Source organism: Hirundo rustica, chromosome 21 (assembly GCF_015227805.2).
Source record: "Hirundo rustica isolate bHirRus1 chromosome 21, bHirRus1.pri.v3, whole genome shotgun sequence".
Classification (NCBI taxonomy): Eukaryota; Metazoa; Chordata; class Aves; order Passeriformes; family Hirundinidae; genus Hirundo; species Hirundo rustica.
Genome location: NC_053470.1, coordinates 4,536,463 through 4,562,789, shown reverse-complemented (window position 1 = coordinate 4,562,789; position 26,327 = coordinate 4,536,463). Strand labels below are relative to the sequence as shown.

Sequence of the window (26,327 nt, the reverse complement as noted above, 5' to 3'; positions counted from 1 at the left end):
ACTTCTGAATCTGTGAAGCTTTTACCAACTCAAAAGCAAAACACCTAAAAGCATGATTTCATTATTCTATTGTTATTTCAAGTCATTAATTGAATCTTAGTAGGAACAAGCTGGTGGACTTCCAGGAAACAACCTACCAAAAAAAAAAAAATAAATTAGATTTTGACTGTATGTTTTAGTGGTAGCTCTTCATCAGAACAGCTCAGACTCTGTGTCAAACCTCTCCATGTTATCAACCATTCCACCTGAAACAGCAGCAAGGATTTCTTGCAGTGCAGCTTTCAGAGGATACAAACCATAAAAGGTTAAACTTGAAAATGCTACCCCCAAAACTGCACAAACACCTCCGGCTGCCTGAGGCAGACACCTTTGCTCCCCCAAACAAGAATTTTGTCTATAAATACTGAATACTGGAAGCAGCAGGCGGCCAGAAACAAAGCCCCAGAGATACTGATTACATAGTAGCTCTGAGAAAACACAGAGGAAAACAATACAACTGCAGACCGCTGGCTAGAAATCCCCCACAAGCATTTGCACTAGTTAAAGGGTCAGAAGAAAATTCACACAGTAGCAACTAAAACAGAGCCATTGCAGAAAAATCACAGTAGGCATCTGTAATGGTTAAGTAAGAAAATAGTTGCTAAACAGCGCTAAAGCCTTTCTTCTTTAACAACGGTAATATTTTACCTGTATTAAATAATTCAGAAGATCGTGTACCCCAAGATGCTTACAGCTAGAAAGAGATCTTAAATATTTACAAGACAATAAGTCATAAATAAAAACAGCCAGGAAATTATAGTTATATAAACACACCCCTAGCACAGTTCTGGAGGCTGCTCCTATAAATTTGGCAATGGCAAACAGCTGTTGCTTCCATACAGTAGAGAGTACAAAACAAGGAGTCGCTTCTGCCTGGTAAGTGGAGATGTTTTGGGCCTTTTTTTGGTCTCAGGGCTTCTTTTTTTGTGGTTATTCAGGTTATTTTTCAGTTTTAGTATTTGATTTAGTAGTTTACAGTTACTGTAAAGCACAGAATGTAGATGCATGCAGGGTAAAGTGGCTTTCATAGAAGCATCTAATATAATTAATTGTTTCTCTGAAGGCTACAGGACAGGCTCTAATAGCTCTGCAAAGCTGTCTAATAACAACAGCTTGTAGGAATTAAAGAGAAAAAACACAGTAACACTGCAAGTACAGGGGGAGTATTAATGACTGCAGTACACTGTGACTCACAGAGCTGTTACCTACCCTCAGATGAGCTCGCCGAGAGCAAGAAAGTGATAGTAAAATGGGTGTGCAAGAAAGTGATAATAAAATAGGTGTGCAGGAGGGGTTTGTCCTCTCTGCCCGGATTTACAGGGAGGATGGAACCCCATGGGTGGGAAGGCTCAAAGGGGATCTGAAGGGACGTTCCTTGAGCAAGGACTGACCTCAGCCAGGGTCTGTGCCAATGCTTTAATGCAAGGCAAGGAACCAAGGTGCTCTGCAGCTTGGGCTCTACCCTTGGTGTAGTTTGGGGGTTCTCTTTGTCAGGCACTTCAGCTCACTTTGGACACAAAGGGTCCTGCTGCTGCAGGGTTTTATCCCGTGGCAGCTGCTGGCTCCCCACTGATGCTGTGACAAAGTTTGTGCTTCACGGTGCCATCAGCGAGTGGTGATGGCTTCATGGGAGCCTCCTGAAACCGTGAGGAGAGAAAGGCAGCTCGAGCAGCAAATCAATTTTGTGTTCCACAGCATGAGCTAACAGAGTCATCTTACAGCTGCTTTTACATGCTGAAAGGGGGGGAAATGCTGTTCTATAGTAACTCTATAACTCTGAGCAGGAATTAGGTGTGGCAGGAGCAAACACTCCACAGTAAAGGCTTATCCCAGTGCAAAAATAATGGTATTTCTTTAAAGCTAGTAAATATGCATTAAAAACCCTCACTGCAAAATTTCTTTGTAGTAGAGCAATGGCAGTAAGTGGCACTTAAGCTATTTTATTGACAAAGTAAATCTCTTTTTTTTTTTCCTGGAAAAAAAACCCCACAAATATTGATCAGAAAATAACACAGACCACTGGTCAAGTGCTTTTCCATGCAGAGCAGATGAAACCAGATCTACAGAATATCAGTGTTGCCACATTCAGTAATTTATGCCTACAGTTTAACTTCCAGTAAAGTTAATTATCCCTATAAAGGAAATGCACTTACTAGAAGAAACAGTTTTGCTATAATTAAATTAGTTGACTTCCTTTGTCTAGATAACACAAAACACAAAGATATGCAGTTAATGCAAAATTGCATGCGAGAATATCCTGTGACTATACCTTCTGCTGCATCCTAAATTTAATACTTAAGAATTGCCTTCAGTTTGTTATTGTGTGACTTCAGTTAAGTATGCAGTAAGGCAATTAAGAAATGCAAACAATAAACATCTTCAAATTCTAAACTAGTTCCATTTCCAAAAAGAAAGAGCTGCATGTGACCAAAGCCAAGTATTTTGGTCCTTGAAATCATGAATGAAGCATAGCATGTCTTACAAGACAGGTCTCAGACATTCCTGTCAGAATCTGATAACTAATGGAAGCAGGAGTTGCCTGTTTGAATTACTTTTATTTTGTTTTTCTCTTTAGATATGCCACGACACCGTGCCTAAAAAAAAAATTATTTTACTCTATTTTGTAGTATAAAACTTACTGAACACATTAACTGTTGTTTATCCTGACAAGGAGGACTTGGGGATGCTGGGGGATGGACAGGACCCAGCGCTCACAGCCCAGAGAGCCAAGTGTGTCCTGGGCTGCAGCAAGAGCCCTGTGGGCAGCAGGGGAGGGAGGGGATTCTGCCCCTCTGCCCCACCCTGGTCAGACCCCACTGCCAACAGGTCCGTGGGGACCCCAGAGCTGGAGGCCATCAAGGTGATCAGGGGGATGGAGCAGCCCTCCCAGGAGAAAAGGCTGAGAGAACTGGGATTGTTCAGCCTAGAGAAAAGAAGCCGTCTGGGTGACCTTATTGTGGCTTTGCAGTATCTGAAGGGAGCCCACAAGAAACACGGAAAGGGGTTTTTCACAGGATCCTGGAGCGACTGCACCAGGGTGAACGGCTTCAGACTGAAAGACAGCAGCTTTAGCTTAGATGTCAGGAAGAAACTCTTCCCTGTGAGGGGTGGCAAGGCACTGGCAGGTTGCCCAGAGAGGCTGTGGCTGCCCCATCCCTGGAAGAACTTGTCAGGTTGGATGGGGCTCTGAGCAGCCTGGCAGAGTGGAAGGTGTCCCTGCCCCGGCAGGAGAGTTGGAACTGGATGGTCTTTAAGGTCCCTTCCAACTTAACTTTCAACTTCAGGCCATTCTATGATTCTATGATCTCCTGTGGTCCTGCGTTCTCTGCACCTTAATAAATCTCCACAAACCCCTGAGAGGTGTTGGATTCCTACAAAAACAGTGGGGCCAAACACTGCACTGGTACAGTGCCCAAGCTGGGATCTGCTGTTACTGCGGCTTGAACTCTTAACGCTCCTTAGCATTCCATCCTCAGGGCACCTATCACTCATCTCATTACAGCAGTTAATGATTAGCACTCCTGAAAATCTGCTCCATGCTGGCTTCAAGCACACAGGAAATTAAACTTTAAGGACCCCCCATGAGAGTTTGGGTCAAGTGGTTTGCCTTGTATCATACAAATTCCACTATGAGAGCTGAAATAAGTACAGTCATCCACAGAGGTTTTTCCTCAAGGTGAATAATGCTCTCACAATCTGCATTCCTGATCTCCTTAACTAAGCCCACTTCTAGAGGGGAAAAAAAAAAAATCTGATTCACCACAGACTTTAATTCTTTATAAGCTTCTGGCCTTTAGGAAAAAAATTGAGACAAGTGCCATGATCATACACCCTCCCCTTAAGCAGGCAGTTTATTGTCTGATTAGTTCTTTCAAACAGCTTATTTTCTTAATGTGCCTATGCAGGACAGCTTCAAAATGTAGTAAAATCTATATTACTGCAGATTACTGGGAAGCAGTGACTTTAGATTCAGGATGGAGATCATTGCCTTGGACTATCAGTTTATGTAGGTCTGTTATTCGCTGAGGTGGGAGAACCCAGTGGTCTGTGCCACTGGCTTTCAAAGTGTTAACAGCAGAGAAATGGTGAAGCTCTGAGGTTTTGTTGTCTATTACAAGCTGAAAGAGTGTGAAATAATGTCACACAAACCTGTATTGCCTTCTCTTTTATTCCTGGTACTGGGTCCTATAGGAGATTACGTGAAGGGAAAACATTCCCTAAAACAGTCCATCTTTAAAAGCAGTATTTCTTGTAGACTGTGTGCAGTATAGTGAAAAACAGAAGCAACTGAAACAATGGCTTACCTTTTTTCTTTTTTTTTTCTTTTTTCCTGGAAAAACTAATTTGTGGACAAACAGGAACCTAACAGGAAGCTATTAAGTCACTTGCATGTGCTGAAAATACCTGCTCTACCCACCAAGTTCAGAGTCTAGGGAGATAATGTAATCTGCACTGTAATACACCGACACAACTTTCTCTCCTTAATTAGACCCTTCCTCCCTGTGTTTTTATCACTTTGCCATAATCTAAACTCATAGATGCACCTTCACAAGGTGAAGGCAGGACAAAAACTCTATTTACATCAGTGCAACGCTTGATGTTGTACGTGAGCTCATCCAGGAACATTATTTTCTATTTCCCAACGAATTCTGCTGTCTCTGACTTCACAGTGAGACAGGTAGAGCCAAGCCAGCTTGATTATACACCCTGGTTGTTAGCTCTAACTTCATCTGCCACTTGGCTCCTGGAGATCAGTCTTAGCTGGCAGGGAAGTGGATGTCCACGATGCCCGTGTTTATGCCACTCTTGAGAGGAATGACAAGATTTGTCTTTTATAAACAAGTCCTGGGTCTGCTGGTAGATAAAACTAGCACTGAGAGATAAGAGAAATAATGGGAAGGATTTTCTAACACTCTGCTGGGCTCGGTTTGAGCTCTGCTCTCTGGGTATCAAATCTGAGCTCGGCTCTCTGCTTTGGGTGTCATGCCTGGGTTTAGCCCTGTCTGTCCTTTGGGTCACACCCTGGGCTCATTTTATGTCACACCCTGTGCTCAGCCCCGTCCTTAGGATCCTATTGGAGTGGCAGAGAGATTAGATCAGTTTGTGGGGCTGAATATATACACCTGGGTGGAACTGCAGTCCACCTTAGGAATCTTGTTTAGCGTGGAAGAAAGAGAAATGCTGAGACATTCAGGAATGAGGGTTTGGGACAGAGAATGTCAGGGGCCAGACCAGGGGGATCAGAAATGGCCTGTGCAAGATCCAGGTTGGAATAATCAGAATGAAAGACACAGGCAGAATATGAGTGATCTCCGGTGGATGATTATCTGAGGAATCCGGGAAGCAGTGCCCAAGGGGCAGAATACAGAGAAAGCTCTAAGTGAGCACCAAGGGAAGGATGAAGCCCTGGCAGACTGGTTAGAATGACTAAGAAAAGCCTTGCAGTTATATTCAGGTGTAGACCCTGATACTGCAGCAGGACAGGTCCTTTTGAAAACACAATTTGTAGCTAAGGCCTGTGGGCACATCAGGAAGAAGCTGGAAAAATTAGGAAATTGGCAGGATAGGGGGCTTCAGGAATTGTTAAGAGAAGCACAGAAAGTGCTTGTGAGAAGAGATGAGGAAAAGCAAAAGACGAAAGCATGGATTTTAATGGCAGCAGTCAAAGAAACACTGACAACCATGAATACAGAGAAGTGCTCAGGAAAGAACAAACAACAGAAAAAGGCAGGTCCCACCTCTGGGGATACGAGATCCACGGGTTTTTCCTGTCACCAGAAAGGACACTTACAAACTTCTTGTCCTACCTCCAGGGGTACAGGACCCACTTGTTTTTATTGCCACAAAAAGGGACATCTACAGAAATTCTGTAGCAAGAGGCAATGGGATGAGAAAATATTTCAAGAAGACTAGGGGGGTGAGGGGCTCTATTTAATGAGGACTGAACACCTAGAAGAGCCCTTGATAAAACTGAAAATAGGTCCTCAAAATGAAGAAGTCACATTTTTGGTAGACGCAGGAGCTACTAGTTCCACAGTAAGAAAACTACCACAGGGATGTGAAGTAAGTTGTGAACATGTCCCAGTAATTAGAATTAAAGGAGAAGTTTTTCATGTTTCTGTAATTAAAAACGTGCAAATTGAATCGGATGAAAAATTTGGATTGAATGATTTGTTATTAATACCTGAGGCTGATAAGAATTTATTAGGAAGGGACTTAATAATAGCCTTGGGGATTAAAATAGCTCCCTGTGAAGGAAAACTTTAAATCTAGTCTTTAACTGAAGAAGATAATTTAGAGATTAGCGACACCATGTGGAACACAGCTGAAGCAGGAAAATTAAACATTCAGCTCATTAGCGTTGAAATACAGAGCCCGGAAATCCCTATTGGAGTAAAACAATATCCGATATTGGAAGGTCATCAGGGGGTGTTGGAGTCCTGTGTGTCACCACAGAATACCCCCATCCTGCCCGTAAAGAAGCCTGATGGTAGCTACCGACTAGTCCAGGATCTCAGAGCGGTAAATCAAAGAACCATTACCCGCTTTCCAGGAGTAGCTAAGCCAGATACCTCCTAATTACATTTGGTACAGTGTCGTGGATTTAAAGGATGCCTTTTGGACTTGCCCTCTGGATGAGGGCAGTAGGGATTGCCTTTGAGTAGGAGGACCCAGAGCTAGGAGAGAACCTGTGCTACCCCAAGGTTTTACAGAGGCACCGAATCTTTTTGGGAGGGCGTCAGAAAATCTTTTAAAGTCCTTTGAGTTACCCAAAGGAATTAAGCTGCTACAGTGTGTGGATGATTTGTTAGTAGCAGGAGAAACTGAAGAGGAAACTAGAAAGGGTACTATTAAGCTTCTAAATGTTCTGGGAGAAAACAGGCTGAAGATATCGAAGTAGAAATTGCAGTATGGAGTCAGAAGTGCGGTATTTAGGTCATTGGATTAGTAAGCGAAAGAAAAAGCTAGACCCTGAAAGGGTTTCAGGAATATTGAACATGGGACCCCCAAAGTCTAAAAGAGAGATCAGTTTGGGGGTTTTTTGGATTATTGTAGGCAGTGGATAGAAGGGTTTAGTGGAAAAGTAAGATTTCTGTATGAGAAATTAACTACCAATTGCTTGAAGCAGACTGAAAGAGATCAGGAAAATTTTGGGCAAGTTAAAGAAGCCCTACTGCAAGCTCCTGTACTGAGTCTTCCTTTTCAATTATTTGTTAATACAGTTGATCAAATGGCTTATAGAGTATTGTCTCAAGACTCGACAGGAAGCCGAAAACCAGTATGATATTATTCCAAATTATTGGATCCAGTTAGTAAGAATTGGTCAACATGCCTGCAAGCTCTGGTAGGCACTGCTGTGTTAGTCGAAGAAGCCTGAAAAGTAACCTTAGGGGCACCACTGGAAGTGTACACACCCCATAATATTAAGGGAATCCTTGCTAAAAAGGCTGAAAAATGTTTAACTGATAGCAGAATATTAAAATATGAGGCTATCTTGATAGCCTCCCCTGAATTAGAGCTGAGAGTGACAAATACACAAAGCCCCACTCAGTTCCTTTATGGGGACCCAGGGGAAGAATTAATACATGATTGCACAGAGGTCATAGAGTTACAAACAAAAATACGCCCAGATTTGAGAGAACAAGAATTAAAAACGGGAGAAAAATTATTAATAGATGGATCATCCCGAGTGGTAAATGGGAGAAGGAAATCTGGGTATGTCATAATTCGTGGAGAAAAACTGGAAATAAAAGAATCTAATTCCCTTAGCCCGTCCTGGTCAGCACAAGCCTGTGAATCTCTATGCATTATTCTGTGCACTGCTGTTATTAAAGGATCGAGAAGGGACCATATACACCAACTCAAAATATGCCTTTGGAGTAGTGCATACATTTGGAAAAATTTGGAAAGAAAGGGGACTTATAAACACTCAAGGAAAAGGATTAGTGCACCAAGGATCAACAATTCAAATTCTTGAAGCTCCGAAGAGTTCAAAAAAGATATCAGTGATTCATGTGAAATGCCACCAGAGGGGGAGAGACATTAAGACAATGGGAAACAATTTGGCTGATGATGAAGCTAAGAAAGCTGCCCTGAGGGAAAACAGCAATGTAATTATGACTTTTCAGGAAGCAGGAACACAAAATCAAACACCATACTTTTCTTTAGCAGAGGTAGAAGCCATGAAAAAACTAGGAGCAACTGTAAAAGAGGGACAATGGATTCTCCCTGACGGTTGGAATATGCTACCAAAACCCTTAGCCAGACAAATTTTAGACAACTTACATCGACGGACTCACTGGGGGACAAGGGCACTTTGTGACCAGTTTCTAAAATTTTATGGATGTATGGGAATACTTGAAATTGGAAAACAAATTACTAAGGAATGTCTTGGGTGCCAAAAAGTAAATAAAAAGGTGTTGAGGAGTCCACCCTCCGGAGGCCACAGGGCAGCCTACAGGCCATTTGAAAAGGTTCAAGTTGATTTTACCAAATTGCCCAGAGTGGGCCAGTGGATATATTTATTAGTTATAGTAGGTCAATTGACTCAGTGGGTAGAAGCATTTCCTGCAGCTCAAGCCATAGCTCAAATGGTAGCCAAAATTTTGTTGGAACATATGATTCCAAGATTCGGATTAATGCAGGGTATTGATTTGGATGAGGGTAGTCATTTTACTTCAAGGATAATTAAAAATTTAAGTCAAGCATTAGGAATTACTTGGGAATATCACATCCCATGGCATCCTAAAAGTTCAGGATGAGTTGAAAGGATGAATCAAACTATTAAACAGCAATTAACTAAGTTAATGACAGAAACCAAATTGCCCTGGATCTGGTGCCTTCCCTTGGCCCTGTTAAATATTAGAATCAAGCCCCACTCTAAAACTAGGATTTCACCATATGAGATGTTATATGGACTGCCTTATGGCATGAAAATAGATTTCCTCGCTAGCTGGGGACAAAACCATCCAGGGGTATATTACAACTCTTGCAAACAATTTCAGGGAGCTAAGGGAAAAAGGAATTTTAGCTCAGACAACTCCCCTTGATTTTCCCATACATTCTATCCAACCAGGACAGTACGTGTTGATAAAATGCTGGAAAGGAGAAAGTTTAGAACCTCGGTGGGAAAGAGTTTCTTGTTCTTTTAACCACAGAAATCGCAGTTCAAATGGCAGAAAAAGGCCGGACTCAGGCTTCAAGAGTAAAAGGATCTATACCTGATAAAGACTGGAAAATTATTTCGACACCAGGAGACCTGAAAGTAAAATTAAAAAATAACTTAAATTTGATTAAACCTTTTTATTAAGGTCCAAAACACAGTTTAAAGTAAAACTGTAATTAATCCACGACATGGGTGAGGAGAGCATTTGGTGCCCAGGGGCTATAGCTCATATGGAAAATCCTTTTCGGCTGTGGATTTCACGTAATGCTGCAATACATTTGGTGTGCCACCCACATATTGAAAGAATAACCCAGCCCCAGGATATTCAAGATATCCTTAGTACAGAAAGGTCAGAAACTGTCATCCTGCAGAGAGAAGTTTCCATGTTTCAGCAAATTTGCTGCAAACACGGTCACCAGTGTGAGCGGTGTAAAGCAGTGACCATGAAGTGGCTGAGACAAAGACATTGGCACAGAACAACTGCACCTTGGGACCAAAGAGATGTAGCTTTTATGATTAATTGTATGCGATGTTTTAGTAGAGTAGAGCGAGACTTTGGAGTGCACAGCTGGGTTTTAGCACAGATCAACGTTGATGCCTATTTGCAACAATTTATAATAGAAGATCAAGTACAAAGAGCATTTATTTATTTAGCATATCACGCGGAACAATTAGTGGCTTTGAGAAGACTGCAAGAACGCCAAAGGATAATGGCAGTAAGATGTGGATATAGTAGGATGCCCAGGAACAACAGAAAAAGATAAATTAATTGTCTCGCTTAACTTGTCCAGACCATAGAACTCCTTTGATAGCTATCCATTAAAAGTCTGTGTTTTGTAAATTGCAACTAACTTTAGTTTATTAGAAAAATTAGGCATTCTGGATTGGCTGTCAACAGCAACTCCATTGAGTTTGGAGGCAGAACAATGGAGACAGGAAGGGATCAGACACTTCCTTGATCAATGGGAACAGCCTGAACGGGTTGAAAATCTTTTAAGAGGCCCTCGGCGACTAACACTACAGTTGCAGTTACAGTTGAGGAACTACAATTCCAGAAAAAGAGACTGGTAACACCTGTTACTAAAAGGGTCCAAGGAAAAGTAACACACTAGGATGTACTGAGCATGGCTTAGAGTGTCGCCCATGGGTTTGTGTTATTTGTGCGCTTTGCCTTAATTCATGGTAGACAGTGACAAGAGCAGAAGAAAAAGAGAGATAATTGATTGGTTTAACTTGCTTAGATCGCATGCGTGAACAGTTAACTTTGAGAAGGTTTTTAAGTGATTTTTTTTTGGAACAACTTTGAGATATGAAGATGGAACATTTTATGCAGGTTAGATTAATAGAAAATCTAAACCAATGAGTTTTTACTACATTAGCTTTTGAGTGGGTACGAGAGCAAACAATTCATAACATTATAGACCAGTGTATCATAATTAACAGTTGCTGTGGAGAAGAAACGTGTGCCACACCATAGACCCATAGACACATTTCTGATGTGAATTGGCAACGAGAGTGGGCCTATTGGCGGTGACAAAGACTCAATAATTATCCCCAACGTCGGAGCAAAAAGCGACCAACAAATCAGGTTGTTAACTGAAGTAATAAAAAAAAATATATAAATAAAAGAAAAAAGAGCAAATCTTATTGTGGTTAGCACATCTCCGGAGCTTTGGTGGTTTAGACTAAAAGAGGAAGTAGCTGGCTAACCCAGGGGAGAGTGAAAGAGAAAGAGAAAAAGGGCAGTGCTGTGAGAACTGTGAGTAATCTGTGCCATCCTTGAAACAAACATGAGGCCAAGGGTACCAATGAGACCAAAAGCACCAGTGACTAGATCCCAGGATATAAACTTTACTACCAAGAAGACTGACACCTCGGCTCTTGGCTGTAAACCAAGGGGCCTTGAGAACTGTAAAAAGTAAAAACTCCTGAGGATTATTTTCACTGTGTTTGTCATGATGCCCTTGGCAACTGGCCAAAACTATGGAGCCACTCTGGACAGAGTCCATGAGATAAGGAAGAAATTATCAGTGCAGGAGCAAATGATAATAAGACAAGCAGCACAAGAGTGGGCAATGAGAGAACAATCTATGCAAAACAAAGGTCCCAATAATGTTGATCCCTGTAATAAATGCAATCACTTCATGTGAGTCAAGGACAAGATGGAACCTGTGTTCATAGCACATCCGTATATTAGTGCTGCCTGCTACAATCCCAGCGATTTTATAGATGTTTGTGTTAAAAATAGAAAAATGTATTGGGTAGGGAAAAATTTAGAATTTAATGGCCGAGCTCCTTATCCTTATAGTGATCAAATCTATCCTCAATATGAAACTTTTTTTTGTTTTCAGAAAGGTGAAAATGGGAATAATCCAAGTATAGGTATAGGACGTATAGCACTAAGTAAAAAAAGCAGAAAAACAAACAAAAGAAAGATGTGAAAAGTCCATAGGGAAAGTATTAAAGGAATTGAACAAACTGTGTGAACAATTAAAACAGCAGTATAGTGACCAGGATTTGCCAACCTCAAATAAGAACCTTTTTGTAGATTTGATGCAAGAAATTGCTACAGAATTAGGATTGTCTAAATTCTGGATTTGTGGGGGACTTATAATGGCTGAAAGATAGTCATGGAGAGGTGAGAGTCTAGCTCCAGACAGATTTTAAAATGGAATCATACTCAAATTTCCAAGATATTAAAACAACCTGAAGGATGGATTTTGAGGCATCGAGTAATCGGAGCAGTCTGTATAACTGAAGAAGGAGGGAAATATAATGAAGTAGTAGGACATACTCCTTGTATATCTACTTTAGTAGTTAATTGGGATAATAAAACAAAGACCAGGTGACCAAAAACTTTCACTGGGTATTGGGGAATAACAAAGGAAATAAGTTGTGAGTGGAATAATCAAACTGATTTGTGCTGGCATAAAAGTCCTGGAGCTAACCCCTACCAGTCCATAAAAGACCTAAAAACCTATTGGGACCACCCAGGAGAAAAAAAAAAAGAAGGAAAAAAAAAAAAAAAAAAAAAAAAAAAAAAAAAAAAAAAAAAAAAAGGAAACCCCCTGATAGAATATATTGGATTTGTGGGCAATGAGCATAGAGTGAATTACCTCGAAAGTGGGAGGGAACCTGTACATTAGGAGTTATACGACCCTCCTTCTTCATCATCCCAAGGTCTAGGAGCAATATGCAGGGAACACCACTTTATGAGAGTTTAAAAAGAAATAAAAGAGATTTAAACCTTGACTTTCCAAAGGCAGGGGGAAACCAGAAATGGGGGGAAGACGAATGGCCTGCAGAAAGAATCACAGCATATTACGACCCAGCAACTTGGGCTGAGGATGTATCTTGGGGAATATAGAACCCCAATTTATCTACTGCATCCGTTGATAAGACTCCAGGCAGTAGTGGAGGTTGTATCAAACCATACTTCTGATGCCCTAAAGTTACTGGCCAAGCAGCATTCACAAATGAGAGCATTTGTATATCAAAAGAGAACTGCCCTAGATTATCTGTTGGCTGAAGAAGCAGGAGTTTGTGGAAGATTTAACAAATCTGAGTGCTGTGTGGAGAGAGATGATCATGGGGAAGCCATCACAAAACTTGCTGAAGAAATTAAAAGGGTGGCACATGTACCTGTTCAGAAGTGGAATTCTATTCTAACAACTGATTGGTGGGATAACCTCTTTGTGGAGGTGGAAGAAGGTGGGATTTATGCTGTTATGTTCTGTAGTAAGATTGTTATTCTTACCATGCATGATTCCATGTCTTATTAGACTAATCCACTCAATGATACAAAGAATGCAAATTACAGCAATGCCCATTGATCCAGAATTGGCAGCAAAAGGGAAACCAAATTCTTTGATGATATTAAAAGCTAGACCTACTCGCACTCAAAAGAAAGGACACGATGAAATGTTGGCTGAACATAAAGAAACTATTCTAGCACAAGAGATGCTAACCAAATTTGAGAAGGAATGCAAAAAGCTTGATGCAGCACAGGAGATGTTAGAAAAATTAGAGGCTGAAATGAGAGAGTGTGAAAATGTGGATTATTGGGAATATAGAAGAAACCAAGATTCAGGTTTTTATTTAAAAGCATGAATCAATATGATTAAAAAGAGAAATGGGGGAAATTGTACTAAATGAAAATGATTCATGCTAATTGTAATTGTATCAATATTTCAGAAATATATATTTTAGGAAATATTTGTTATAAAGTAGTAAAGGAAAAAGCAGATGTGATTAGTGTTACAAAGCAGATGGGCCCCTTGGCAGATGCTACATGAGAAAATAAGATACAAGATGCAGTTTGAGATAAGCAAGAGTCTCAAAGCTGGATTGGCCAAAGCTGGGACTACTCCAAGGTAGGGAGATGGGCCCTGTGCAGATGTTGTGGGATACAGGATGTCTTAAGATAGAACTGGCCTTGAGATGGACAAAGCTGGGACTGTTCCAAGGTAGGGAGTTTGGGTGGTGGTTTGATCCATGAAATAATTGCTTTTTGGAACAAAAATTTCTTAGTTATGTATAACACAAAACTTAGAGCGCACACACAATCAGTAAGGTCATTCAGAGGACGTGAGGAAGATGATGAGCCTTCATCTGAAGAAGACCACCGAAAAGCCAAGAAGACGCCCTAACAACAAGTGGAGCATGAGCTATGTAGTATAGTGACGTAGAATTTATGAATCGAAAATAGGAGGAGATTTACAAGAAATATTAATGAATATGTATTAGCATACAGTTTATAAGTTTAAGTTGGATTACTTTGTTTCCTACATGAGGTAGGGTGAGAAACACCCTCTGTACCCCGGTCGGTTTTGCTTATGCGTTATCTGAACACTACTTTACTTAATCACTGCCAAATTTTTGTGTATACTTGATTATAAAACGCCACTCAAAACTGCATTGCCGCTAAATTCAACTTTGTTGCTTATTAAATTACACTTATAGAGCTTCATTTATAAATAGCATCCGCCGCTTTAGCAAAGTTCAGATGCTGTGGTTCGAAAGGCTTTCGGCTCAAGGCAAGAAAAGCACTTTTAGTTGTGCTCCTGCCTTCAAAGCGTGCCCCGGTGATTCCGCCGTGCTGAGCGGGGCTGTGTCTGCTCGGGCTTCCTCTGCCGCCAAGGGAAAAGCCCCCTTTTGTGCGAGGGGCTCCCCCGCTCCAAGGCGCGGCGATGCACGGAGCTCTGCCTCCATCTCCCGGGAGCTCTCCCCGGGCTCTGCCTCTGCCGGGACGTGGGCTGCCTGCAAACTCCTGCGCGCTGCCCCTTCCCCCTCTCCCCGCGGCTGCATCGGGGCCCGCCCTGACCCCAGCCCGGCCCCCGCTCGGCTCGGCTCCGCTCGCAGCGTGCCCGCCTCTGCCGGCCTGTGCGGACCTGCCGCGGGCCACGGGCACACCCAGGAGGGGTGTGAGCGCAGCGGGAGCCGAGGGCTTGGCACGCATGGGCCCGGGGAGAGCCCAGCCCCGCGTTCACCCGGCCCAGCTGCGGGAGCCCGACGGCCGCGGCGAGCAGGTATTTTTGCGCCGCGGTGGCTGCCCCGGTCCTGGGGATGCTGCCCTGCGCCGCACGGGGAGGGAGGTGATCGTCCCGGCTCTGCGGGGAAGGAAGGGGGGTGTTGCTCGTGTTGTTCCCAAGCTCTGGAGAGAAGGAAAGGGGAGCCCGGGACTGGGTGTGAAGCGGAGAGTGGGGGATCTGGGCCCGGCTGTGCCGCTCTTGCTGTTTTGGGGTCACGCTGTGTCCCCGTGTTCTGTCCTCCTTCCTAGGAGGAACGGGAGCCGCGGGGTTGGGCAGCGGCTGCTGCTGACCTGGCCGGCGGCACACAGCCTGGGCAGGCTCAGCTCGGCTCCCCCAGGACGAGGCAATCCTAATCTGCATGCGGCCACCTGGGTGTCCTGTGCGAGCAGCCCCGGGGCTCAGGGGTCCTTGTGAGGCTACCAGCGCACGCTGCCGTGTCGCTGACTGCGGCAGTGGGTTCGTCAGCCCTTCAGGCTCCCTGTGCCTCGCACACTAGGGCTGTGAGCGTGCCGTGGGGGCTGTTTGGTGGGAGCTGAAGGGGGGCTCCTTCCAGCCGTGATGGACCCCCAGCTCCCACTCTGCTCTGTCCCGCTGGAGCAGGAGCTGAGCAGGGTCTGGTGTGTGCCCATCCCTGCTCTGTCTGGGACGCGTGCCCTGCACGGGGTGCTGTGCCGTAAGCACTGACGCTACTGCTGCTCTCTGATCTGGGGAACAGGGTGGCATTTCCCCTCCAAACCCTCCAGCTGGGGCAGATTTGTGGCCAGTCCTGGGCCACTCTCTGCCAAGCTCCAGTCTTGGCAGCAGCAGTCCCTTGGAGCAGCTGAGTGCTGGATTGCAGCTGGTGCCCACAGCCACTCCTGCTGTACTGTGTGCCCTGCGTGGGAGCCTGCCAGGAGCTGCTGACACCACTGCTCTGCCCCTGTGAGCACTGACAGGGGACAGGGTGACTCCAAGTGAAGGCTGGCTGAGCCCACGGGTCCCTGGTGGAAGTGGTGACTCTGCTGCTGCTGGCAGCAGGGGTATGAGCCTGCAGCCAGAGCCCCTGGGCATCAGGAAGGGAAATATCTGGACCCATGGCCTCCTGTTCTTGTGTTCAGGCTCACTCCTTCAGTGCCATCACTGAGCAGGTCGCAGCTGCTGGTCTGGTGCCTAGAAGCTGGAGGGGCCAGCAGATGTGGGGCTCTGCTTTGCTGTTTATCATCCTCTGTGCCTTGGCCAGCTGGACCTGCTGATGGCAGCCCCTGGACATCCCGCAGCCTGCAGGAGCTGTCTGGGCAGGGATGGGTCCTGCTCTCGGGGCGGTGCCTGCCTGAGCGTATCCCTGTGCTCCGGGTGGGTGCTGGGCAGGCTCTGCACCTGGCCCTGGAGACCCCCAGAGTGGTGGCATTTAGGAGCAAGGTGACAGGCTGGGGCGCTGCCCTGTTACAGGGGGAGACCAGGCTGAGCTTGGCCACATCCAGGGCATGGCAGAGCTGCTCTGGTGTGGCTGGCTGGGCCAGGGAGGGCCTGGGCTAGCTCTGCTCCCTGTCTCCGCAGCCCAGGCTGGAATGGGACGCAGCTGTATGAGGCACACCAGCATAGGAGAGGATGTGGCTGGCAGGATGTGGTCAGCTGGCTCTCATGCCTGGCTCAGTGGTCACAGTGAAATGAGAGCCAGGCTTAATCTGCAGGGTGATAATGTTGCAGTGTGCCTGGCCTGTTGGGGAGGCTGGGGTGAGGAGGAGGAGCAGCTCCACGGCAGGACAAGCAGTAGTAAAGACGGGATTTCCCAGGATGGATCGAGGAAGACCTTGTTTTGGGCTCCCTGCTTCTTCCAGCCAAACAGCTGGAATCTGGGGATCACAGCAAATCATCCTGGCTCTCTCCCCTTGCCGGCGCTTGGGGAACTCCTGCCCCCAGCCTGGATCTTTGTGACTGTAGAAATGGCTCTCCCCCTCCACAAGCACTTGGACCAAAGCCATCCAGTGCCTGCTCAGCTGCTGCTCCTCCAGCCACACTTGGGATTTCTTGGTGTGCAGGCTGAGCTAGGGGGCTGCCAGGATGCTGCTGCATCAGCAAGGACTTAGGGATCAGAACAGGAACTTTCCAGGCTGTTGGATGTACCCCCAGCTGCAAGCAAGAGCCCCAGGCCGTGGCATGGCGCTGGGCAGTCCCTGCAGGTGGGGAGCCTGGGTGCAATGCTGCTGTCAGGCTGGCTGGCACAGCTGCTTGCCCCTGGAGCCTGCACAGTGGTCCTGGCTCGCAGGCAGGGTGCTGAACCCCGGGCTGGGGAGCAGGCTCTGCTCCCTGCCAGCTCCAGGCTTGCTCCGGCTTGTTGGCTGAAGGGTCCCAGCGCAGCCTGCTGAACAGGTTGGGCTGCACGCTGTGCTGCTGCTTCCCCTGGCACCATGCCTTGCCTGGGGACACAACCAGCAGCCCCACTGTGTCCCAGCACTCTTGGACCACCTGCCAGGGTAGCTGGACACCAAATACTTCAGTGCTCCATCCCCAAGGGGTGGGGGCAGCATGTTGGGAGGTCTGTGCCAACACCCTGTGTGTCTCCCCCACAGGACACCTGACCCTTGCTCTGGGACAGTCTGCTGCCATGGCAGACCCCCCTGGCTGCTGCTCTACCTGTGCCACCTGCCTGCTCTGCCCCTACAGCTGCCAGTGGATCACCGCCAAGAAGGAGAAGAGGAAGGGCCTGAGAACCACCAAGGTGACACCTGAGTGATGCCGAGCTGGGGCTTGCCAGCCCCTTTGTGGGAGTCCCAGAGCAGTGGCTCGGGGTAGGGAAGGGCTCTGGCTGGGATGCTCAGCCCAGACACTGAGCTGCTGATCTCTATCTGCTGCTCCTGCTTCCCAGGGCCCAGTCCCAGGAAAGCTGGGGTGCTACCTGTCACCCTCACTGTCCAGGAACTGCCCCAGCCTGGAGAGGTGAGAGGGCGAGCTGTGCTCCTGCTGGGTGACAAGAAGGGTAAAGCAGCATTAGTGTGCATCTGCAGCTCTTGCACGTGCCTGGAGCGGGGCAGAGCCCCGGGGCTGAGCTGGCAGCAGGTCCCGGGGCACCTGGCCAGGCACGTGGGAGACACAGTTCCTGGGCTGGATGTGGCCCCACCAGGAGGGTGTCCCCAGCAATTTGTAACCTGGGAGTGCTGAGGCCCTGGGATTCTCTGAGGTCTCCGACTCCCATGGGAGTGGCTGTGCTGCTGCTTGTCCCGTCTTGCCTGGAATGTACAAATAAGTCTGGGTTGCTAGGTGTCCCTCTGGCACCCCTCACCTCCCCCACACACCTGGGACTAGTGGCTGGGGACAATGCAGATGGACCCAGTCTGCAGACTGACCACTACAAGGGCAGTTCTGAGGCCCTGCTCCCCTCTCTATCCAGCTGGAAGGGAATGGGACCTGGCTCCCTGCCCCTCCTGTGTCCAAACTCCCAGTCTGTTCCCATGGAGTGCTGCATGGGAAAGGAGGCAGTCTTGCCACAGGGGCAGATTCTCAGTTTGTTGTAGGACATGTTGATCCATCTTTCTGTAGCATGGGTCCAGCCAAAAGAGCCAGCCAGGGTTGCTCTGGTCCCTCTCCATGGGGCAGCTGAGTGCCTGGACCCCTGGGCCAGTGCCTGCTGTGACCCCCTGTGCTCCCCACTGCTGGCTGGGTGATACCCAGGGGTCTCAGAAACCCGGCTGGTGGCTAGGTGCCCCGAGGGTGTGTGCACAACTCTCATCTCTGGCTTTCAGTACGACTGCAGCTGGTTCTTTCTCCTCTTCTTCGTCTTCCTCTTCACGCTGGTGTGGCTCTACTTCGCTATCATCATCCTCAATGATTTCCACAACTTCAACGAGTGAGTAGGATCCCATGTCCCCTTGTTCCCCACATCACCCTTGCCCCTCTGACCCTCCCCTTTGCTGGCAGATTCATCTTCAGGCAGAGGAAGCTGTGGCTAGACTGGTCCCTGGTGCTGCTCATAGTTACGGCTGTGCTGATCAGCTACTCGTCTGTGCTGCTGGTGAGCCCTCCTGATGCTGCTGGGCTGGGGGATGGATCTGGGCTGGGGGATGGATCTGGGCTGGGGGGATGGATGTGTGCTGGGGGATGGATCTGGGCTGGGGGATGGATCTGGGCTGGGGGGATGGATCTGGGCTGGGGGGATGGATCTGGGCTGGGGGATGGATCTGGGCTGGGGGGATGGATGTGTGCTGGGGAGATGGATCTGTGCTGGGGGATGGATCTGTGCTGGGGGATGGATCTGGGCTGGGGGATGGATGTGTGCTGGGGGATGGATGTGTGCTGGGGGATGGATGTGTGCTGGGGGGATGGATGTGTGCTGGGGGATGGATCTGTGCTGGGGGATGGATCTGTGCTGGGGGAATGGATCTGTGCTGGGGGATGGATCTGTGCTGGGGGGATGGATCTGGGCTGGGGGAATGGATCTGTGCTGGGGGATGGATCTGGGCTGGGGGATGGATGTGTGCTGGGGGATGGATGTGTGCTGGGGGATGGATGTGTGCTGGGGGGATGGATCTGTGCTGGGGGGATGGATCTGTGCTGGGGGGATGGATCTGTGCTGGGGGATGGATCTGGGCTGGGGGGATGGATCTGGGCTGGGGGGATGGATCTGGGCTGGGGGGATGGATCTGGGCTGGGGGATGGATCTGGGCTGGGGGGATGGATCTGGGCTGGGGGATGGATCTGTGCTGGGGGATGGATCTGGGCTGGGGGATGGATCTGTGCTGAGCACAGGCTGCTGTGTGCTGGGAGGAGCCTGCGCCATCTGGAGCTGGGTCAGCCTGAGCCCCTGCCTATGCCAGGGCTCTGAGCGTCTGTGCCCGAGTCCCGTGCCCTGTGAGGGGTGAGGTGTGGGGTACAGCCAGCTCTGACAGCTCCTTGCTCTTGCAGCTCCTCGCTTTGTGCCTGCAGCTCTGCGGCCAGCCCTTGAAGCTACACTGGGTGCACAAGGTGAGACTGGGGGTGCGGGGAGATGGTGCCTGCCCTGGCTGCCCTTGCACCTTCAGAGGCTGGGGCTGCGAATGGCCGCTGTCACCCCACTAAGTGGCTGTGTGTCCCCGCTGGGCTGGGCTTCAGCTGTCAGCTCCTCAGCAACATGTCCTTGGGGTGGGCATATTCCCAGTGCTCAAAGCATGGAGCACAGCTGCAAACCCAGGTGGGGAGAGTGGGGTGTCCGGGCTTGCAGGGGTTCGTAAGGAAGGGATGAGGAGGACTCTGCCTGGCCTGCAAGGTGCTGTGCACTCCCCTAACTGCCCTGTGCGTGCCCCACAGATCCTGCTGATCCTAACTGCCCTGGTGGTGGCTGCAGCCTTCACAGGGCTGGGAATAAAGTGGCCGGAGGAGTGGAAGAGCGTGAGGATCTCCCTGCAGGTGAGTCACCTCGACGGCAGGGACTGCCCCGCTGTACCCAGTGCCTGGCCTGTGGGGTTGAGCTGGAAGGTGCTGACTGAAGCCCTCAGCACGGCTGTGTGCACTGGGGGTTAATCCCCTGCCCTTGACTTCTGGTGCCTGGCCAGGCAAGGTGCTCCTCCTGCCCCTGCAGTGCTGCCTGGAGCAGCTGCCACCAGACTGATGAACGGTGGCTGGACCAGATCAGGGAGTCTGTTCTGTCCCCCAGGAGCCTGTCCCTCCCTCCCTGGCACTGTGGATCTCCCAGCAGTACTGGCTGCAGGGGCAGATCCCTGGCACCGGAGCATGTGTATTTTGGGGACAGGAACTGGTGCTGGCTGACACCCTGGGGGTTTTTTTGCCTCCCCAGGCTACAGGTCCCTTCCTGCACTTTGGAACTGTGGGGGGAATGACGCTCCTTGCCTGGCCCCTGGCCAGCTTCATCTACCGCACGCGCAGTACAGGTAATCCCCTCCAAGGTCTCCCCTTGACCCCTTGGCTGGTGCCCTGCCTCCTGCCACCCAGCTGAGCAGCCCTGTTGGCAGGGTGGTGCTCAGGGAGCATCAGTGCAGTGGGAACAGGTCTCCAGTGTGGCAGTAATGCCTGCTCTTGGTTGCTTCTCGTGACCAGCCCTTGTTGCAGCTTCAGCCCTCCCTGCTTTGCAGCTGAAGGGGGGCTACAGGTGTCAGAGTGCTGCAGAAGTGCTGAGCTGGGCAAGGGCATTTAGCGGGCCAAGAATAAATCCACAGTGTTCCCGAGGCTGGGGATGCAATGTTTGACCTCGGGCAGTGACAGCTTAATGCCAGGTGAAGCAGCCTCGGCTTATTCCTGGTGACCTGCAAAATACTTCCTCCGTACCTCGTCCCCTCTAACTCCTGTCTGTGCCTGCAGGTCTCAAGGTGTTTGTGCTGCTCGTGTTCTGGGCAGCGATGATTGCACTCTACCTGGCTCCCTTGGGAATCACCTCCCCTTGCATCATGGAGCAGAACCAGCTGCCCCCCAAGCCAGCCCTGGTTGGCCATCGAGGAGCACCCATGGTGAGTGACCAGCACCCTGGCAGTGGTCAGGGTGGGTGGGGCAGGCTGCCCCACTAGGAAAAGCCAGGCTGTGGGGCACAGATCCTTGTGGCACAGCCTGGACAAGCTCTGGCCAGCCCAGAGCAGTGGTATCTCCACAGCAGGCAGAGCAGCTCAGGCTTGGAGGATGGGTGAGCACAGGGTGAGGAGGGGATGCAGCAGCTGCAGGACAGAGCTGCTTCCTGAGCGTTACTGGACCAGGAGCATGTCACTCTCAGCAGAAATCCTGGCTGTGTAGTGTGGGCTGGGGAGCAGGGATGAGGAAAGCTCTGGCCGTCTATCCCCAGTCCTTTTCCATCCCTCACCATGCCCAGGTGACCCCAGTCTCACTGTGGTTGTCCTAGATCCCAGCCAAGCTGCTGGGTGCACCCAGGCAGGATGGATGCCTGCCTCCTGCCCCGTCCTGCCCATGCTCTCTGCACTAACATCATTCCTCTTTCCAGCTGGCCCCTGAGAACACCCTCATGTCCCTGCACAAGGCGGTGGAATGTGATGTGCAAGTCTTTGAGACAGACGTCATGGTGAGGTAAAGGGGCTCAGGGGGAGGAAGGGTCTGTGTATGCTGGGATTTCACCTCCCACAGGGGGCATCCTGGAGGGCACCTGGACGACTGGTACAGCCTGCAACTGGAGGCAGCCCTGTTCAAAGGGCTCTGCCACTCCCAGGATGGGACTGGCTCCAGCTTGGTGTCCCAATGATTTGGGAGAGGTACTGGGTTTCTGTCCTCCCCATGCAGATTGCCTTCCAGGGAGGGAGGCTCCATCAGGGGAGGGGTGCTGCTTGGAAAACAGACCCTGTCTCTGGTTCATCTCATGTAATCCTGTTATTGGGACAGCTCTTTCAGAGAGCAAGGGCCTACTTGGTTGCTGGTTTGGTCTCTAGGTGCACATTTTTGTGTAAAGGGCCACAAGAAGAATAAGGGTGGGGGTTCCTCTGGCAGGTGGCTGGGAGGGGGTAGAAATGCCAGGGCTGGGATAAGAGACAAACACTTACACCATATGGCTTTCCTCTGTGCTCCTTCGCTAGTGCTGACGGGGTCCCATTCCTCATGCATGACGAGGAACTCACCAGGACCACCAACGTGCGGGCTGTGTTCCCTGAGAGGGCTGCCCTGAACAGCACTGCCTTCAACTGGACAGACCTCCAGCAGCTGGATGCTGGCAGCTGGTTTCTGGAGGTCAGGAATGTCCTTAGGGTGGCTGGTGAGGAATGGGTGCATTTTGGGGTGAAGCACTAGCCCTGCCCTGGGGCTCCAGAACTTTCCCTCTGGAGCACTGGTCCTAGCAGACACCTGGACAGGGTGCAGAAGCCTGCACAAATCCCTTGGGTGCGGTTATGCCCCAAGCTGGGGTTTGTTCTGACTCCTCAGCTGAGTCATGGCTGCTTTGAGAGGGGATGTCTAGTGTTTGCTGTGAGCTGCACAGCCTGCCTGGGCTTGAAGGCAGCTTGAAGGCTCTTCCCAAAAGGTGACTAACTACTGCTGAGCAGCTTGGAATGCCCACAGGTGTTGGGGCTGCTTGAATTCTGTTGTTTCTGGGGAGAAGGGTAGAGGTGCCCGTGGATGTGCGTAGGGAGGTTCCCTGCGCCTGCCTGCACCGGAGAGCACACGGAGTGTAGGAAACTGAGAGTCAGAGACAGACACCAGTTTGGGATGTGGACGCTTACAGGGGTCAGCCTGTGGTGACTGCCCCTCTCTCACTCACCCTTGCAGCGGAGGCCCTTTCCCACTGTGCAGAGTCTCTCCCCTGGTGATCGCAAGGAGGCAGCGGAACAGAGGATCCCGTCCCTGGAACAGGTTCTAGAGGCAGCCAAGCAGAGCAACATCTCCATCATGTTTGACCTTCGGCCTGAGAACCACAGTGACTACCAGAACTTTGTCAATGTCACCCTGGGAGTGATTTTACAGTCAGGCATCCCGCTGCAGCAGGTGAGCCGGTCACCACCCCACCCCTGCCAGGCCCTGCCGTCACACCCCTGCCGTGCTGGGAGGTGCCCTGCCAGCCACACTGACCGTCCCTGACACCCCATACACCACGGCCCCATACGTGACCCCAGCTGGGCAGCCCTGCCCGGGTGTGGGGTTCTCTAGCTAGGAGAAGTTGCCAATAATTAGGGTTTAATGCCTACAGCTTCAGTCCCCTCCAAATACTTTGGTTTCCTGGTCCTGGCCACCCTGGTGTGTAAACAATGACTCAGTCTAGGGAGGAGACCGACAGTGCCAGCATGAGCAGAAATACAATACTGAGGCTTCCACCTCCCCACACTCCACCACACCTCTCCCTGCAGCTCTTGCACTCCTGCTGCACCCTCCTGTGTTCCCTTTATGCTTCATCCAACCCCTGCAGCGCAGGATATGTGCTGCCCTCGGAGAAAATCAGCACTCAAATCACCTTCCTTGGCCTTTTGGGAATGCAGAGCAGGAGGGGACAATGAAAAGGCTTCTACTATAGTGCTGATCCAAGGTGCATTCTTGCTGCAGAGTTGGGGATAAATGGATTCACTTCTTGAGCCATTCAAGGAACCAGAAAAGGACTTTACTGTTGCAGATTTCCTAGGCTGGAACTGCTTTCTCCCTTCAGTGGGACCTGTGGTTATTTCTTGGCTGGGGCAAGCTCTTAGGAGACCATCCTGGCTGAGATCCTCACGGAAGAGCTGAGTGTGGAGATGGGGGGCAGGAAGCAGCTGTGGGCTTGGACCTGAGAGGGGAATATTGGAATAAAGCGAACTCTCCAGAGCACCTCTCCTCTGCACGTGCTCTCTGGCTCTTGCCTAGGTCCTCTGGCTTCCAGATGGGTTCAGGGAAGATGTCAAACAGCAGGCCCCAGGTGTCCAGCACATCTACGGCCGGAAGAGACTCGAGAATGAGGAGCCAGGGCTGCACGTCAACCTGCCCTACCAGGATATGAGCCCTGAGGAGATCAGGTGAGAACGCTTTGTCCAAGCACCTGGGAGCTGTGGGGGTCTGGGGCCTGTCCCAGGGGCCAGCAGAGGTGAGGGTGCTGCGTACTGCTATCCTTCTGGGAAGAGCTGGGTGTGTGCCTTGTGAACAAGTGTCCCTGTCCGGCAGGGCTGGTGCAGAGGATGGAGCTGGCTGCAGTCCTCTGCCTTGCCAGCAAACCTCCCCTCGGTCTGGATCTCCAAGGCTGCGTGTGGCTGCAAATGCTGGATCATATCCCAAATGTCCATCCCTCTCTGGCTGTGCAGTGGTGGCACCCTGCTGTCTGCTGCTCTGACCACAGCTGTGCTGTCCCCGCGCAGGCAGTACCGCCAGGACAACATCTCTGTCAACCTGTATGTGGTGAACCAGCCCTGGCTCTTCTCCGTGCTGTGGTGCTCAGGGGTCAGCTCTGTCACCACCAACGCCTGCCAGGTGCTGAAGGAGATGAAACACCCCATCTGGCTGCTTGTGAGTGACCCCTCCATCCTCCACCCTGCCCCACAGCCCTGTGTCCCAGGCACTTGTGGTCCCTTTCTGCCGCAGCCCTGTGCAGCTGCCTGGAGGGTGACTCCTGCTCGCTGCTGTACTGGCATGGGAACGTGTGACCCTGTAGGAGGGACAGGTGGCACAGCAGGCACAGGGCTGTGCCACAGCACAGCACCCCTAGCTGCTGTTCAGTGGCTTGTCTCGTTGCCTTGCAGCCCAGCAGCACGTACTTCATGATCTGGATCGTTGTAGATTGCGTTTCCTTCCTTATCGTCATCTGGGCCTTTGTCTTGATGAAGTAGGTTTGATCCCTTTCCCCCTCCCGAGGCAGGTCTGTTTGGGGAGGCTGTAGCGTGCCCTGGGTGGCTGGTGCAGACCCAAACCTGCTGCCACCCCTCTCTGGACTCAGATCCTGGGGTGGGGGGTCCTTTCCTGTCTGGCTAACTAAGACAGAAGTGTGTGGAGGCAACTTTTATCTCCAAGCTGCAGCTAAAAAGTCTGCCCTGAGCCTGCCTCAAGCTGCTGGGTGTTCGTTCACACTTCCTAACTCACTCTGTGCCCCAGGGCTTGGTGGGCTGTCATCTGGGGGGTCCTGGTCCTGCTCCTTTTTACCAGTGCTGCAGAGCATTTCCCTCGGGGACTGCGGGGCCCCACGGCCTCCAGCTGGCGGCTCAGGGGAGGGAATGGTGAGACCAGACTTGCATGCTAACGTGGATCCTGTTCCGTCTCCTAGGAAATGCTCCCACAGAAGACGGCCGGCGGGTGAGTGCGGGAGCTTCCCTCCCCTGGAGCCAGGCTCTGCCTGTGGGGCTCCCCCTGACAGGCAGGCAGCTTTCTCCAGCCAAACGTGACGGAGCGCTTCGGGATGGCTGGGGGAGGGAAGGGAATCCCAGCCCAGGGAGTTCCTCCTGTGGGACAGCACTAGGGAATCCCACATTCCCAGAATATCCTCAAACCTGCTTTTCAGGCTGCTCCGCCTGTCGCTGCGGGATGGTGGCTGCCCACAATGACTGGGGTTTTTTGTTTTTTTTTTTGCTCTGTCTCCTCAGAGTCTGAGACGGATGTGCTGCTCACAAAGATCAACAGCTTGATGCAGGAGTGACCGACCCCTCGTGCCTGTCAGCCGTGGGCAGGGGCAGCCGGAGCCCCGCACCTCGGGCCAGCGTCGAGGCTCCGCTCCTTTTCCGACTCCTTCCTGAGCCTCCCTTCTTGCCGTGGCCTTCCTGGCTCCTTTCATGGTGCTCAGCTGCCCTCCTCTGAAAAGACTTGGAACTGAGTTGTCATTTGCCACTGGCAGCAAGGAACTAAAGCTTTGCAGGGGTGGCCTAGAGGCAGAACATCTATCCAGCAGCGCTGGAGCTGAGACCTCTCCCTTAGGGTTTGGACAGGAGCGGGCATTGGGGTCGCTGTTTGGTGCAGGGGGGGTCTCGCCTGGTTGTCAGCAGCTCTGCAGCCAGCGATGGTGTAAGGGCTGTTCCCCTGGGGGCTGCCCTGTCCCGTGGCTTGAGGAACAGGGAGGGGTTGTGGAGTGGCTTCTCACAAGACAAAGGGGGAAGCCGAGCTCTTCACCCTCCCATCCTGGACAGATATCCTGTCCCTACTGCTGCCGGCTTCATGTTCGCGGGATCCTGGCACTCCGTGCAGCAGTTAATGCCTGTTGCTCGGGAGAGAAAAGGCGCAGGGCTGGGGCTGGTGGGTGTCAGGGGCTGGCAGGA

General features: G+C 50.2%; 1 protein-coding gene across 4 annotated transcripts; it reads left to right on the top strand.

Moving 5' to 3' along the window:
- The first annotated feature begins 888 nt into the window (after positions 1 to 888).
- On the top strand, positions 889 to 26,327 carry GDPD2 (glycerophosphodiester phosphodiesterase domain containing 2). 4 transcript variants are annotated; one of them, XM_040084054.2, is made up of 16 exons: positions 889 to 915; positions 17,286 to 17,434; positions 18,456 to 18,559; positions 18,631 to 18,724; positions 19,615 to 19,674; positions 19,996 to 20,094; positions 20,483 to 20,576; positions 21,004 to 21,149; positions 21,632 to 21,714; positions 22,215 to 22,365; positions 22,900 to 23,115; positions 23,962 to 24,110; positions 24,447 to 24,594; positions 24,828 to 24,910; positions 25,346 to 25,374; positions 25,662 to 26,327. In XM_040084054.2, exons 2-16 carry the CDS (start codon positions 17,321 to 17,323, stop codon positions 25,712 to 25,714), a joined length of 1,623 nt encoding a protein of 540 aa, XP_039939988.1. In that variant the 5' UTR covers positions 889 to 915; positions 17,286 to 17,320; the 3' UTR covers positions 25,715 to 26,327. The 4 variants fall into 4 exon arrangements, with proteins under 4 accessions (XP_039939988.1, XP_039939990.1, XP_039939991.1 ...); XM_040084056.2 differs by lacking the exon at positions 889 to 915 and adding an exon at positions 14,675 to 14,733 and having other exon boundaries at positions 22,924 to 23,115; XM_040084057.2 differs by lacking the exon at positions 889 to 915 and adding an exon at positions 14,675 to 14,733 and having other exon boundaries at positions 24,833 to 24,910.

Bases quoted from the DNA above. Each gene is read 5' to 3' on its own strand.
- GDPD2 (XM_040084054.2), top strand. From the start codon at position 17,321: ATGGCAGACCCCCCTGGCTGCTGCTCTACCTGTGCCACCTGCCTGCTC. The intron at 18,560-18,630 runs GTGAGTAGGATC...CTTTGCTGGCAG, and splicing joins GATTTCCACAACTTCAACGA to ATTCATCTTCAGGCAGAGGA. The intron at 18,725-19,614 runs GTGAGCCCTCCT...TTGCTCTTGCAG, and splicing joins GCTACTCGTCTGTGCTGCTG to CTCCTCGCTTTGTGCCTGCA.